This window comes from Pelophylax lessonae (genome assembly GCF_965119305.1).
Source record: "Pelophylax lessonae genome assembly, chromosome: 1".
Classification (NCBI taxonomy): Eukaryota; Metazoa; Chordata; class Amphibia; order Anura; family Ranidae; genus Pelophylax; species Pelophylax lessonae.
This window is the reverse complement of record NC_138768.1, coordinates 675,156,868-675,174,221: the sequence shown is the minus strand read 5'-3', so window position 1 is coordinate 675,174,221 and position 17,354 is coordinate 675,156,868. Positions and strand designations below refer to the sequence as shown.

The window sequence follows — 17,354 nt, the reverse complement described above, 5'->3', positions numbered from 1 at the left end:
ACTCCCCCCACTGGAAGAGCATTATTTCCACTATTTGTTTTTGCTAGAGGTCAGTGGCCAACCTCCTTACCCTATAATCTTCCCAAGGTTATCTTGGGAAAGGAACCGCAATAAACACCTGCACCTTCATGAATGGTGTCAAATTTGGGACACCATGGCACACTGAATGTGTAAAGGGTACACAGTACCACTTATCATTTACAAAAATGTAAAAAGTAAAAAAAAAAAAAGGATTGGAGGTTTTAGTGATTCCTTTAATATTAACCGTATATATGGTCAATGATATTGAATGTTGAGAGCACGTGGTCTGGTATGGTTCAGGAAGGAAGGGGGTGGGAGAACACGCTTGTCATTTTTACATTGGTCTAAAAGTTGGGGGAGCCTCCTTCTTTTTTTTTTTAATTCTTAAATTTTCATCTGGTGATCTGGCCAATAAGTTTGTTTTCTTAAAAGAACAAGCTGTCCTACAGATGTAGCAGTTAGAGGGTTGCCTTTCATTTGTATATGTCAGTGTTTCTGTAGTAGGTTGTATACATCACACAGATGCGCCACTTCTCAGGCCAGGGTGTCTCCTGGGCATTTTTTTTATTATAAACTTTTCATTTCAGGCATTACCAAAAATCGCTGCTCATCGCCAAATGGAATTTTCTAAAAAAATAGAAAACTCTGCTTTGCTACGTCTCCCAGGGTAGTGTCCATCCCTCATGCCATTCATTTCACAAACTCTTTTCTATTAACGTTAATGTTTTTTCAACATTTGACTTCATTGGGGTTTAGATACGGCACCTAAACTTTAGTCATTTCCGCTCAGCACATCTCTACCTCTGAAAGTGTGTGTGTGTTGAGGACTGGGTATGTCGGATCATAGCTGCATTGTACTTTTTTAATTGAAATCAAAGTTTAAAGCCTACGTTTAGCCGATATAAAAAACTGAAAAAGGGACATTCCTTACTACATAACCAACATGAATGATATTGGATTTCTAATTCAGGGATCTCAGTCATAGAAGTTGTAGTATTGTTTCCATGAATGGCAGATCTGGAAGTAAAGGGCAGGCATAGTAGAGCTGTCTTGATGAGTAGGGATGGGCTCTCTCTCATGTTCGGATCGTAGTCCCAAGCCACCTGATCAATCCTGAAACCCGGAAGCCATCAATGCACACCACCAAACATAGTCAGTAAGGCATTTCCTGGCCTGCAGCTGCACATGCTGCCTATGATTGGCGGCGTGCAGTGTGGGCTACCTGGTGGGATTGCTCAGGTGGGTTGGGACTACAATCCGAATGTCCTGAGTCCATTACTATTGATGAGAGCTCCTGACAACGCTTTAGCTATATTAACCCCTGCCACACCAGAAAAATATGGAGGTGGGAGGCTTAAACCAATGAAAATTTATCCTAAAAGAAGAGAGACTTCTTGTCCCTTGTACCGGTTTTTCGATTTCTATTTTAAGCTAAACTTAGGCTTGAACCCCCTCCCATGTTGCAGCACTTTGAGAGTCCTTTCTGTGGTTTTATTTTCTGCCATGTCACCTGTGATATATCCAACTTCTATCAATCTTCTGTTCCCTAGACTTACATTATTTTAGTCTACTGCATTACTGGCGGTTTGTCGTGATTTTATTCTGTACATGATCTGAAACTTCTTTGTGGATTGATCAATTAGTGAATGCTGCCCTAGGAAAGAAGATAAAGGTAGTTTGCTGTGTATTTGGTATGCATAGTAAGCCTTCAGATATTGCATAGTAATTCAGATCATGTTCCTATCTAACTGTCTGGAAGAGCTGAACACTTACAAATAGCTGGCTAGAAATCATACTGTTCTAATAAATGCATACTTTGTGAATGTAGGAACAGATCTATTTTTTTGCAGAATTTTTCTTCCAAATATATTATGTTCTGAGTGTGGATATAGTAAATTTTTTATAAGGAAAACAAATGCTAAAAATGCCAGTTGCCTGTAATTATGTTGAACCATTAGCTTTAAAGTGTATGTAAACCTTAAAGCTGGCCATGCACTTGCGGAGATTTACTAAACCTGGAGAGTGCAACTCTGAATAGAAACCAATCTGTTTCCTGGTTTCACTGTCAAAGCCTACATCTTCGCTCGATGTCTCTTCCAGGTTCGGCGGCTTTGGCACTGTGAGCGGCTGGAGCCGCGATGACGTCACTCCTGCGCATGTGCGTGGGAGTTCAGTTTTAGGCAAGGAGCTGTGAAGGTCCGCCGGACCTTCAGAGCGCATGTGCCGCTGGTGTCAGCGGCTGCATGCAGGGCAAATATCTCCTAAACAGTGCAGGTTTAGGAGATATTAATTTTACCTACAGGTAAGCCTTATTTTAGGCTTACCTGTAGGTAAAAGGTAAAAAGCGGAAAGGCGCTTTTCAGCTGTAAAAATGCTCTAACTCCGATAAAAGCTTAAAAACGCTGCTCTTCGGCCTTTATCAACGTTTTTGAGCCATAAGCTTTTGTAGGAATATAGTTTTGCTAAAAAGAAAAAGCTAAAAAACGCTACTGCAAAAAAGCTGAAAATCATCTACAGCTACTGCTTTCTACTGATGTTTTGAAAACGTCCGGTGTGCATGAGGTCTAAAAGTGAGCCGAAAGCTTCACCAATGTGCTCAAAAAGAGAACGCAAAAAAATGATTGGAGTTCACATTTATCTTTTATAGTTCTGACTATGTTTAATGAAGAGATTCTATCCAAAACCACTACATGGTCACCTTAGCACATAGGATATTTTGATTGTGCTTTCACGTTTCCTTTTTGGGTTGTTATGAAATAGGGTTAACTGTGCCCTGTTTTTCTTCCCATCGTGTTAAGGATGTTGTGTTTGAAACATAAAGCTTCTATTATTTTTCATGCTTTGTTTTATAGTTAGCTCAGTTCAATAAAAAAGATTTGTAGATGTAACAAGATTCATTTAAGATGATTAGTGATCACACGCGCAGCAAGTTTAAAGATAATACATAATCCGAGACTGAGAACATTGCATAACAGAATATTTATCATCCGATTTTAAATTTTACCTAATCCCAGTATTGTCTTCTTTGGAAAGCCTACAATCAGTTTGGTAAAATACATTTCTGAGTTCCAGCAGTATTTGTACAGCGGAGCTCCTATACTGTACGCATCATTATCCAGTATCAATATTATTTAAAGAAAGGCCTTTAGCCATGATTCTCCTATAATTTCTTGGGAAACATGATTTTATAGTTTCTGATAACAGATTTACATCTGCTAATTAGTTATATTTACCACACTTTGCTCTTTTCGCTGGCTGTAGATTCAGTGTACGCAGTGTTTATTTTTGTGCAGGGTATAAAATGGAGCATGTTTTTTTGCATCTTTCCTTCAGTCTGATAATGAGGGGGGTGATCAAAAAGTTCGAAGAATGACATAGAAACAATTTAACAAAACAAATGATATTCAAGCTGAAGTTTAGAGAGTAAGTCCCGGTTCACACTAGGGCGACCTGTGAGGCGACCTGGTCGCCTCACAGGTCGCCGCAGGTCGCCTCCCATAGGGAAGCTGCGGACCCGTTCTAATAGGAGCGACACAAGTCGCTCCGACCTAGAAAAAGGGTCCGGAGCTTCTTTGGGGCGACCAGGAGGCGGCCGCCATAGACTTCAATGTTATGAAGTCCGTGGCGGCCGCTCCGAGGTCACGGCGCGCTGCTCGCACCGCGACCTCGGAGGTCGCCACCCGAAGTCGGATCGCCCCTATGTGAACGGGGCCTAACTCCACTTCTGTTGAGTAAAAAAACAAAACACACCCCTCTGGGTGATCAATGTGCATTGTGGGGATTTTAAGAAACTTTGTTTCAGATTCCCACCTTTTTGTTCTGAAGCCATAGCTGTTAAATTTCAGTGTGAAGGAGTGCGTGTTCCTAGCAGATTGTATGAGTGCAGTCCTGCCTAGATAATGTCTACAAGGGATGATTTGCCTCCATGACTTAACCACTTGCAAACCGCCTAATTGTGAATATATACGTCATTAGTTTGACATTAAATACCAGGGTTATGACTGCAGCTAGATGCCATAACCCTGGTATCATTTTTTTCCCTGAGGCGGCTGGCTTTCAGATAAAGATTCGCCGCGGTATCCCTTTTTTTTTTTTTTTTTTTTTAGAAGCAGCGGGAGAGATGACCCCTTCCTGCCAGCTGCCGGGCTCATGTTACTGATCGCTGAGCCTGGGAACCATCTGGCGTTAGCAGGGTTTTCCCAAAAGATAAGCAAAGGCAAAATGGGCATCACTCATCTCTGTGCCCTTGGGGGGGATCGGTATGTCTTTTTTTTTTTTTTTGCTTTTAAGAGTAGAGGAGAGATTTGGGCTCTTTTAGACCCCAGATCTCTCCATAAAGAAGACCTGTAATGCTGTATTATTATCGCAAGGGATGTTTACATTTATTGCGATGGCAATTAAAGTGATCAAAAACATTTTTTTTAAAGGGATAGTGTAAATATGAAAAAAATAAATAAGAAAAACCCTCCATTTTATAAAGTGCCCCCATCCCCGCCTGCTCAGTAGTAATCGCATATGTAGTTTATGCCCACATATGTAAAGGGTGTTTTCACCACACATAAAGTATCGCCGCGAATGTCTGAGCGAGAGCAATAATTCTAGCACTAAATAGACCTCCCTGTAACTCTAAATTGGTAACCTGTAGAAATTTTTAATGCATCGCCTATGAAGATTAAGTACCGTGGTTTTCGTGCCTGTTGGGTATCTCTGCACTCAGTGTAACATCTTTCATATTATACAAAAAAATTGGGTATATATTATTTTTTACATATATCACATTTAACCTGTATTCAGTTATATAAAAAAGTCAAAATAACTAGCACAGTTCGCTGGTACCAATTTAACTAGAATGTAATTACAAGTGCATCGCTTCCACATAGAGGTACAGAAAAGTCCTTTACAATATATCCTAAAAGTTCAGAGTGAAAAATCCAATGGGTACAATTCCACAGAAAGGGTGCTCAAGATTTCCTTCACCAGTAGTAAAGCACTCACTGACCTTTACCCTTGGTGATGAACCACTCTTCATAAAGCGGTCAAAATCGCTCAACTAATTTAGACTCCGGACCACCATCACAGGAACGCCTGATGTCTGCAATCTTCATGACATAGGACACTCCACCAAGAGAGGCCATCCAATCATGCAGGGTTTAGGAATAGGCAAAAAACACTTCGTTTTGCAGTAGTAATGGTACCAACACTTATTAAAATCCACCAAAATACTCACAAGCAATATAAGTAAAAAATGCATGTCACTCCATAATGGAATGGGAATGACCCAAGTGCCACCCCACACGTTTCGTCATGAAAAGACGTTATTTTTAGTACGTACATCGCGCTATATATATACATATAATATAAATAATGAGAGCCTGATATGGGCATACTCCATAGACACTGCGCTCCAGAAGCACGAAGCAACCGAACAACCAGGAACCAGAAGTGATGCCGGGACCGGCATTATAAACATCCTGTGGCAAAGCTAAGAGCTGAAAACTACAGTGGTAGATATTGCAAAACCGGCTTTTAATGTGTACAGCTACCTGAAGAACCATATACAGAAAACAGCCGGCTGGAAACATAAAAATAGGAACTAAAAAAATATTTTAATATTTAAAATCTATTAAAAAACAAAGCCATTAGTAACCATTACTAGAGGACAATATAAAATTTGATCGTCAACGCCAATATCCCAACAAACAAAAAAGGTTAGCACTATCTTGTGTTTGAAAAAATTAATTGCAATATCAAAAACAATGGTCATAAATTCATCACATTTACTGAACTAATTAAAACCGTATCATACAATTATTACTTATAGAAAGCTGGTTTCAAATGCATATATTTACAAACCTACAACAAATTCTACAACCGGTTTGTGAAACAAGGGAAAATTTTAACTGCTAAGAAAGCATTTACATCCCACTCTGAGTTCAACTTTAAAGTATACAGTATACGTGAACCTGTGTTTTCACAGTATTGCACATTGTAGTGCAGTCATACAATATTAATACTCTGTAGGTTTTGTAATGTAAAAAATCTTACATTTTTTTTTTTTTTTTTTATTGCTATTATCAAAGATCCAGTCTCTGCAGGCCGAGGCAGTGGGAGAGAAAGAAGCTGCTTGAAATCGCCATTGACATCCCTGAAGCAGGAAGTCCTGTTTCTTGAGTGTCATGGCAAAGACTGTAAATACTTATGTACATGTGATTGATTTTTTTTATTCTGAATAAATTTGCAAAGATTTCAAACAAACTTCTTTTATGTTGTCATTATGGGGTATTGTTTGTAGAATTTTGAGGAAAATCCATTTTGGAATAAGGCTGTAACACAGGGGTGTCCAAACTTTTTTCAAAGAGGGCCAGATTTGATGAATTGAACATGCGTGAGGGCTGGCCATTTTGTGCGGTGACCCATTGCAGGGGATTGTGAGGAGTGCCTGCTTTTTGTATGGTTGTTCTGACAACTTTTCAATGTTCTATTTACTACATTGGCATCAGTCGTGACTATTATTGCTGCCATCAGTAATCATCGGTGGGTTCATATAGCGCTTATATGTGGTTAACCCTTATGTGACTGATACTTTTGAATATCCCTCCTGATGTGTTTTGTTTTTAGTGCTCCCTAATCAGGCTAAGTCAGAGGCTATATTGAGCAATGGATATAAAGCTAGAGGGGGTGGGTGTTAACAATAGTGTATTCACAAGTAACAGGAAAAAACAGAATTGGATACAGCGGGCAGAGATGGACCATCTTTTTGAGTATGTCATTCAAAACAGTAGCATATATAAGAGGATGTATAAAGTTAATGGTAAAAGAACTAATATGGCATACGTGCAGTCCCGCGGTGTTGAAGGATCCAGAGATCCCAGGGGTCCTGTTGAGCGTTCGGGGATTCACAGGGGCCACAACAGTAGATTTTTCCAAATTACCTGTGGGTCCCGTGGGCCGGACTTTGGACATGCCTGCTGTTGCATAACAAAATGTGGAAAAAGTGAAGCGCTGTGAATACTTTCCGGATGCACTGTATAGATCCATTTAAAGTAATGTTTCATATGGCACTTTTCCACTGCAAGTACCGGCTAGTACCGGCTCGGCTCTACTCGGCCCTGCTTGGCCTGGTTTGCTTTTCCACTGCTGGTACCGCATGGTATAGGGTCAGAACGGTTCGGTATGGTACGGTATAGGTTTGCTTTTCCACTAAAGCAGTACTAAAGTTAAGTGGGTGGGATAACAACGGGGTGGGTGGGATTCTCTGACCAATCAGTGGCTAGTAGTGACTGCATGCAAAGGATTGTGGGATATGGTACCAGTTTGGTACCTGTTGGAACCACAATCGAGTAGGTACTGTTTTTTCAGAGCCGTACCGTACTGTACCGTTCAGTTCCATGCAGTGGAAAAGCAAACCTATACCGTACCGTACCGAACCGTTCCGACCCTATACCATGCGGTACCAGCAGTGGAAAAGCACAAAAGGGTGCCGAACCGGTACGGTTCCATGCAGTGGAAAAGCGCCTTTATTGATCCCACCTCTACTTGTAACAGCAGATAACAAAAATATTATGAGAAAATATCTTTTCTTGCAAAACCTCCAGCTGATGTTTGAACAAGTAAAGGACATGATTTTTTTGGAACAAGCATTTTGGTGGAAGGATTCCGTCAAACTCCCTCATGCAACGTTGTTAAAGTGGCTGTAAATGCACAAGATTTTTTACATTCATGGCATTCAGGCATTGATGGCAAGTGCCAATTGTGGGATGAGGATGGCACGATTGGCTCCCGCTGCTGTCAATCAAAGTAAGTCACCCAGTAAGGAGAGAGAGGGGGTGGGCTGGGTCGCGGCCCCGTGTCTGAATGGACTCAGGGAGCTGTGACTTGGCTCAGGTGCCCCCATAGCAAGCTGCTTGCTTTGGCGGCACCCAACAGGAGTGAGGGACCAGGAGCACAGAAGAGGGACCCGAGAAGAGGAGGATCCGGGCCACTCTGTGCAAAACTAACTTAACTAAGCAGGTAAGTATAACATGTTTGTTTGTTTTTGTTTAAAAAAAACGAGGCTTTTACAATCATATTAAGTGTAAAATGTAATAACATTTGTATCCCTGAGCTTCAGTTTTTGCATTTTGGATGGTAAAGAGCTGCGAGGGTAACTGTATTTTAGCATGGGAAAAGTAAGAAGAGCAGGACTTGAATGAAAAGGCTGAGTTCAGTAGAGAAGAGAATGACAGTAGGAGTGGAAGATTGCTGCAGGCAATAGAGAACATCATAACCTCATTTACTGCAGACCTTGGAAGAAGCAAACATTTGTTTTATTTGGTTATGCACACTGCTACAGTTTCAAATATTTCTTTACTGCTGTAAATAAAAATTTACAGCCTAAATATAATTTGCATGAAATGCAGATTGCATCAGTTATTAAAAGTGTAACTAAGATCCTACTTTAGGGGCCATGGGAATGCTGTAGTCATAATTATTTCCTTGTAAAGCTCAAGAACATTTGAACTGTGCAGTATGTGGATTTCCTCACCATCCTGCTAATAATGTGCAGAATCTCATCTCCTTCTCTGCTGGCATTCTTACTTACCAGCACGCTACCTGAATACATACAAAGTAGTATTTACCATCATGCCTGTAGCATTTTTTTCTAACTGGATGGTTCTGCTTTGCTTCAGGAAAGCTATCATTCCTATTTCATGAGCTTCAACTCCTTTAAAGCCTTTTCCTACATCCCCTGGCTCTACACCCATCCACACCAAACCACTCACGACCAGCAGATGGACACTTGCATAGTCATGTACAGATGTAAACTTGCCTATAAACATAATAGGATTTTGGATATGTAGGTATGATCTAACCTCCTGGTAGGCAGCCTTGGAATACTCTAGAGCCCTGGTGCCAAACACGCAGCCCGCTGGCCCTCTACGCACAGCCCGTGGACTACCGGGCACAATTCAGATTGCAGAGTGGCAGCAGGGTGCCTGATGCTGGAATGCTCCCTGTGTTTCAGCGCCACCACTGAAAGAGAGACTACTGTGGGGGGGGAAGAGTTATCTCTATCCACAGTACAAGTGAAATCCTGGCCTGGCCGTGTGGGAACATATGATGGGTAAGTGATCACCAATGGTGCGGGGGTTAACGTATTCACTGCCATGAACAAAATACATAGTTTGGGGGGGGGGGGGGTGTTCACTGCCATTACAACCAATACTGGGAGGAGGGGGATGTTAACACTTTTAGTGCCATGACCATCCATACAGTGGGATGGAAAGGTTAACGACTTAAGGACCACCCCACGTACATTTACTGTGTCAGGGCAGCCCTGCCGGTGTCATTTATACAGTACCATTGCATATTTTTAATACTGATCGCTGTATTGGTTTCACTGGTCCCCAAAAAGTGCCGCTTAGTGTCAGATTTGTCCGTTGCAATGTTGCAGTCTCGCTAAAATTTGCGGATTGACGCCATTACTAATAAAAAAAAATAAATAAAAGTCCATAAATGTTTCTCATAGTTTGTAAACACTATAACTTTTGTGAAAACCAAAATGCTTTTTGGGATTTTTTTTTTTTTTTTTAACCAAAAATATGTAGCAGAATACAAATTGGCCTAAACTGATAAAGAAATTCGGTTTTTTAATTTTTTTTTATTGAATATGTTTTATTGCAGAAAGTAAAAAATAATAAATAAAATTGTCAGTCTTTTTTTTTGTTTATAGTGCAAAAAAATAAAAACTGCAGAGGTGATCAAATACCACCAAAAAGCTATATTTGTAGTTAAAAAGGACATCAATTTTATTTGGGTACAACATCGCAGGACCGCGCAATTGTCAGTTAAAGCATTGCAGTGCAGTATTGAAAAAAAATGGCCTGTTATTAAGGGGTTAAAACCTTCCAGAGCTGAAATGGTTAACCTGCCATGGAAGTTGGGGGGTATGTGGGGGTAAGGGGTTGACTTTCACTGCCACTGACCACCAGTAAAGGGTGGGTGAGGTTACATTTCACTGCCACTGACCACCAGTGCAGAGGAGGGGTGGGTGGTTAACTTTCACTGTCAATAATCACGAATGTGTGTTAATGGTAATAGTACTGACACCAATGTTGGGGGTATTGCGGCCACTGACACCAATGTTGGGGGTATTGCGGCCACTGACACCAATGTTGGGGGTATTGGGGCCACTGACACCAATGTTGGGGGTATTGCGGCCACTGACACCAATGCTGGGGGTATTGCGGCCACTGACACCAATGTTGGGGGTATTGCGGCCACTGACACCAATGCTGGTGGTTATTGTACCCTCCCTTTTCAGTGTGCATTGTGATATACTGCAAAAAATGCAACAGGACCAACATTTTTGGGCATCGAGATGCAAAATTGTGCTACTGCTGTGCGACACTTTATAATTTTCGAGTTCACCACCACGGCTGTAGAGGGCTTCAAAAACGTTCAAAGTGGCCCTGCTGCTGAGCAGTTTGTCAAAGGTGAGATGAGTGTGGAATAAGGCAGTGTGCAGGCAGAGTCAGCTGACATCGCTTATCTTGGGGGTGAACAGTATTTATTGTGATGAGGATTTTCTAATATGCCCAATTTATTCTAATCCTTTCCCAAGCCCTCAGGAAGGGTCATCTTCCAGCCACTATAGACATGAATTCCAACATGCTGCTTTAGGTTGACTGTTTTTGGTTTAGTCTGTCAAATAATCTGCTTGCCTTTACTTGTCCACCCTGTGCTTGCTTAGGTCCCTCCTTGGGTTCTACTAAGGGGTAGAGCTCATCCCTATTGGTCAGTAGTCCTACATGATCCAGAAGAGGGCCAGAGGATGATTGAAGCAGTATTAAACACAAAACCAAAAATGTAATATATTGCAGCTTACCAATCATTAGATGTGGTAGCTGCATTAGTTTTATTTTCTAGGCTTTTTTTCCTTCTGTTTTCACCTGGTTATTCTGGTGATACTGTATATTTCAAAGCAAATGTTAAATATTTTTTGCAATAGCATAGTGAAGGCTAAGTTTACATTGGCTGAGAATAACTTTCACTTTGTTCACACTGTAAGGATATCTGGAGGAGGTTCTGCCAATCACAGGATTTCCCGCCCCTCCATCCTGTGTCTATAGTGTGTATGTGCTGGGACTAACAGGGAAGTGGAAGCCTCAATCTTATATCTCGCTCCCATAGGGTTTAGAAATATGAAGACATGGAGGAGGAAGGATGCTACCGTAGTGTCATTTATCACTGTGTATGTGCCCACATGTGTGACTCTATAGTCAAATGGGCTGCACAGATAAGAAAAAATAGGAAATGAACAGCTTAAAAGGGAACAGAAATTGGAGCATGCACAGTTGATGTCAACAGATTGTTTACACATTCTCAGGCTGCAGTGGGGACACAGACAAGGAGGGAGGGATGGTAAACAGTAGGCTCAACCAAGATTTTTGAAGGCTACAAAAAAATGCTTTAGTGAATGAGTGAGTGTGAATACGATGTAATTGTAATATAGCATGTATTGACAGTTTTTGATGATTTGTGTTTCACGACACTTGAATGTGCTAATTTTGTTCTCAGGATGTGCAGAAACACTCGGTCCACACTCTAGTTTTCCGATCTCTGAAGAGGACTCATGACATGTTTGTGGCTGACAATGCTAAAGCTATCCCTATAGATGAAGAAGGGTAAGTTTTGTAGCTGCGTTTAGTTTTTTTCATAAATTATCTCCTTTTATTGTTTTTAGTAAGTTAATATCTGGTCAGCCTGAGCAGACAATGCATTGCAGCTGTAATAGTAATGGAAGCCGAGGTAATGACGGCAGTGGTAATTAACGTCTGATAGTTTGAAGACTCCTTTAAACAACATTTGGCGAATTCAGTTACCTACACTTTGCTGGCATGGTTTATAGTTCTCTCCTTTTTATGTGCAACCAGTAATGTGCAGTAAGCAGGATATTATTTATGCCTGCTGTGGAGGTTTCCGAGCAGGAAGTGGATGCTGATCATTTTGGTTAGACTCAGTGAATTAAATCAGACTTCAGTCCACTGGATGCTTGCTTTGTGGCAGTAGATATAATGGATAGGGTACAATACACGTGCAGCTAGCTGTCATCAAATTAGGCAATTGACAATACATTTGTAATTATAATGGTTTCAAATAAGCTTTAACTAAAGACCCGTACACACAATAAGAAAATCGAAAGTAAATTTCGTCCGACGAACGATCTGCCGATTTTTGGAGTTAGTATAGTGCTTTCGTCAGCCGATTACGAATTTTCGGATGACAAAACCTGGATTTGCAGGCTATAAAATTTTTATCATATGTGAACACAATGTCCAATTTTCGTTTAATTAGTACAGTTTTCATCCGAAAAAAAATGATAAAGGCAAGACTACCCATGCTCGGAAACGATAGAATACTTACAAAACAATTCAACACGTGACATCACTTCTCTGAAGTTGAATTCTGTTGTATGATTTTCATATGAAAGTAACCTCTTCACTTTCCATATGAGCTTGTAACAAAAAAACGGGTGAAAATTCATCCAATGATCTGATCGTGTGTACGAGGCTTTGGGCTAACAATCTGCAATTCTCACTTCTAACAGCTATTTTTATGTATAGTGTCACATTACACCTGAAATTCACTACTATTAAAGCTACACAACTAGAGGCAGACTGAAAATGAAACACTAGACAAACTGCTACATACATAATTGAAATTCATTTGTTTTAGGGCTTTACCTGCCAAAGAATCTTTCATTATTCTTGACACTCGCACACCATTGCAAGTTGTTAAGATCTCTCTGGTACTTCCTAGTTTAGCATTACCATTTCCTAGATCTGTTTTTACAGTTTCTAGGTCAGCTCCCTGCTAAGTAGACAAAGGTAAGCTTGCTGATTTTCTGTCCATTGAGGAAGTTAGAGATGGAGAAATGGACACATACAGCTCAATTGTTGTACAAGAAGAATGAATTGCTTGATTGGAGATTTTGGGGTTGATTAACTAAAACTGGAGAGTACAAAATCTGGTGCAGCGGTGTGTAGAAACCAATTAAGTTCCTGTTTTTTTTTTTTTTTGCCAAACCTAAACGATAAGTTCACCTTTTGGAACATGTTACATTTTCCACTTGTATTTAGGGTGGAACATGTAACATGTTCCAGCAGCTGCAGCCTCTCCCCCCTTCCCCATTGACAGCTAACGGGCATTTTCCCTGGTGCCTGCTGTCACCATTTGAAAATAATGTGGCTGTGTGGGGCTCTGCCTGCCCAGACACGTCATTTATTCACAGTGCTCTGAATGGGAACTACAAGTACCGAGACAGCCTGTGCAACTGTCAGCTTGTAGTTTTTAATGAACTGCCATGGTGCTGTTGAATGCTTTGGTAGCTCTCTTTTGGTCAGTGTGTCTGCCTGCCCATATGAGGTACGAGCAGGCAGATACACAGACAAATCTGAAGGAGTCCTACATAGCACCCTCGATCTGCTGATTGCGGGTGCAATGATTTACAAAATAAAAAATAAAATCGGCGCAATCTCCTTGATGTGAATACCGTGAATAAATATATATACTAACTGGCTGCTATCACTAATCGTGTTTCATCATCACACCAAAAAATTTAAAATCTTAAAAACAGTGCTGCGCTAGATATAAACAGTAGTGAGATATTATGTAAAATACAATATACAATTAGGTTGAAAACCACTCACAAAGGAGGCACTAAAAGCAGTGCGGACTAGCAATGCAGGCTGTATGTCTCTCATGGTAGCCGCGATGTGATGCTGACTGACAGGCGTCACATCGCGGCTACCACGAGAGACACAGCACGCCTTGATAGTCCGCACTGCTTTTAGTGCCTTTTTTTGTGAGTGGTTTTCAACCTAATTGTATAATAAACGCAAGTTTCTTTATTTAGAGAGCACTAGATTTTCTCTTTCATCTTTTAACATATCATGGATTCACACCGATACTGCGGGAATTTCCTATGAGCATACCATCAGTCGGCTCCATCAGATTGCCCTTCTACCAGAAGGGAACAGCTGATTCTGACCTGCTGGTGAAACGGGTCAGAATGTGAGGTGAGGGGCTGGAAAGCACAGGTGGTGGATGAGCACAGAGCACTTACTATTATCCCATACACGGATAATGGATTTTATTGATTGATTTGATTGGATTTTCTGCTTATGGACGTTTACATTTATATAGTTTGCATATGACTCTATTTTGTCACTGAGACACTTTATGAATGCTCTTCATTTATGAATGTTATCATCTATATCTGGTGCAGCATTGTTTTAAATATTCCAATCTGCAAATTTTTTTTATTCCATTGAGACACTTTAAATGAATGTCTTATGTATTTTACATCATATCTCACTACTGTTATCTGGTTCAGCATTGTTTTTAAGATTTGCAGTGATTTACAGGCTCCATGTAATAAAAATAATGAATGCACATTATTTTTTTTACCTGCAAAAAGATGTACATTTTTTTTTTTTTTTTTTTAAGGTGAACTTATCCTTTAATTGAACAAGCTGAAGTTAGAAGCTGATTGGCTACCATGCAGAGCTGCACCAGATTTAGCACTGTCCAGTTTTAGTAAATCAACTCCTGTGTGTCAGCGGTCTGGTTAGGCGAATGTGAATAATGTATGTAAATCACAAAATTAGCTTTAAAAGCTGGGGTATGTTTCCTTCACTCGTTTTATTGTGGAAACCAATTAAATGAGTGGTGAAACAGCTTCAGCGTTACAAAATAAGACCATTTAATAAAAACTAACTACTACTAATTGCATGCATGATATTCTCTGTATCTTAAGGCCTTGAAGAACTTTGTCTGTTTCAAACTGCTTGTTCTCTTCTTCTTGCTCTACTTTATACTACTAAGAAATAAGTAGATGGATCAGTTATTACATAGAAAATGGCATTGTGTATGTCTGTCTCTGCTGGAGCACCGTTCTCATTCTTTTGGCATGGATGGAAAATTTACTGTACAATTCAGGATACCATCATAAAATTTTGGAGTAGTTTGTTGTACTATATTGCCTATGGGTAGTAATAGAAAAGAAACATGTAGGCAATAGCTTTTGTGTAGTAAAAAAAAAAAAAAAAAAAATATCCACGCTCAGAAAAAATTAAAAAGCAGCCACTAAAAAAACTGTGATACCAGTCCAATAACAATACATAAAAAAGCGGCGCTGAGGTGCGCTAATGTGAGCTAAATAGGATCAATGCAACAACATATAAACTTTGAATAACAAATAATAATAAAATCAGTATGAACAAATTGTGCAAAAAAGTCCAATAAGGTGATTAATCCAATCTTCAATGAGAAATACAGTGCAAACAGAAGACCAAAATGAGGATCACCACCACCGACGCCCTTCAGCACACGCCTCTTACCAGATCAACAGGACCATAAGTTATAATGGTAAATAAGCTCAAGCAGACAAGTGGATATGGATGATCATCACTGGTGAAAGTGTTGACCCCTGACATTAGATCCCATATGAACCCGAAAATCGATAAATAAAAAGGCTCCCATAGTGAAGTCAATCAAATTCAATATGATGTTTATTTTCAAAATAGATGGCTACAGTTACATTTAGAAGGTCAATAAAAGACATATAGAATGTATCCTTCCAGCAAGTTGTCAGCTTACAAACACCGCTCTCTCGTTCACAGCTCTGCATGCGTGATGACGTCACCTCGAAGCCACTTCCGATGCATTTCGTCACCAATGATGTATATGGGGGACATTGTATATGTCTCTTATTGACCTCTTAAAGGTAATTGCAGCCATTTATTTTTAAAATAAACATCATATTGATTTTGATGGACTTCGATATGAGAGTTCACATGGGATCCGATGTCTGGGGTCAACACTTTCACCTGTGATGATCATCCATAACCACTTGTCTGCCTGAGCTTATTTGACCATTATAACTTTTATACCTGTTGATCTGGTAAGAGGTGTGTGGTATTCCTCATACACCACCGACATACAGTTTGCACTGTATTTCTCATTGAAGATTGGATTTATCACCTTATTGGACTTTTTTGCACAATCTTTTTGCACTTTTTGTTCATACTGATTTTATTTATTATTCAAAGTTGATATGTTGTTGCATTGATCTTATTTAGCACACATTAGCACGCCTTAGCGCCTCTTTATGTATTAATAGCTTTTGTGTGGCAATGTATAATTTGAGGTGAACGCTTTCAAAAACACAAAAGGGATCTGTTAGGGGTTTAATTATCTATTTTTAATTATGTGGTTAGCTTTATTGATGTAATTGAATGTGCTAACACTAGTAATTCGTTTACATTGTATAAACAATAAAAAAATATATGTAACTACATTACTGAAAATGCATTCCAGTGAAATGCATGACCAACCACCTTACTATCATGGTGACTATAGTTTCATCGGATAAGAAGTGAGGTAGATGTGCTATCAACAACATAGTCCAAAATAAAATGCATTTTTTTGGGAGGAATTGGAGAAAACTAGAACGCTTGTCAGCTTTATGTTGGTGTCTGTGTCCCTGTTCCAGATTTTTCCTCGCTTCTTGTCTGGAGAAGGGCTGTCGACACAATAGTAAATTAGGGCAATCCCTCAAACAGAACAGGAGATAGCAGTAAAACCAAATGGGTTTTAATCCTTTCTCTCCCCATCAAAAACGTAAAATAAAGTTTTGGCTGGATATGCAGTTTAATAAATGTTATGTTTTCTACTGATTTTGATTTTTTGTTTCCTTCCTACTAGTCACAAGATAAAGATGTCTGTGAAATTACGGACTGAATATGGCCCTGTGCTACACATGCCCACACTAAAAGAAACCCGTGAAAAGACCCAGCTTGCCATTGGTGATTCATATGAGCACTATACTAGTAATCAAGGTTCGTTGGACACTTTAACTATCTTGATTTCTTGTTCTTTGTGGTTTAATTTGTAAATAAACCTATTTAAACAATTGTACTTGTTGTAAGAAAAGAACAGCTATGGGATTTTTTTCTGTAAACTTTTTATTACATGAAACCCATCATCTTGAGTGCCCCCTTCTCCACATGGAGATGACAAAAGTTGAGCTTTGGCATATTGTGGTTTTAAAGGTGTTTTTTTTTTTTTCCTAGAATAAAAAAAAGATGTTGTACTTATCTGATCTGTGCAATGATATTGCACAGAGTGGCCCCTTACCTCCTCTTCTGGGGTCCGGGGCTGGCACTGTCCACTCCTCCCCTCCTACCCTCCTAAGTGTGCCCCCATAGCAAGCCACTTGCTATGGGGGGCACAGGTGTTGGCTCTCTCCAGCGCCTGACTGTGTGCATCCATAGACACACACAGCACGG

The 17,354-nt window shown here is 40.0% G+C and overlaps 1 protein-coding gene across 1 annotated transcript in view; it reads left to right on the top strand.

Moving 5' to 3' along the window:
- PLRG1 (pleiotropic regulator 1) overlaps positions 1 to 17,354 on the top strand; it is a 94,812-nt gene that overhangs the window by 8,974 nt on the left and 68,484 nt on the right. The window contains exons 2-3 of the mRNA XM_082256315.1: positions 11,581 to 11,687; positions 16,771 to 16,904. Coding sequence (XP_082112441.1) covers positions 11,581 to 11,687; positions 16,771 to 16,904 — 241 coding nt within the window. The remainder of the gene's footprint in view (positions 1 to 11,580; positions 11,688 to 16,770; positions 16,905 to 17,354) is intronic.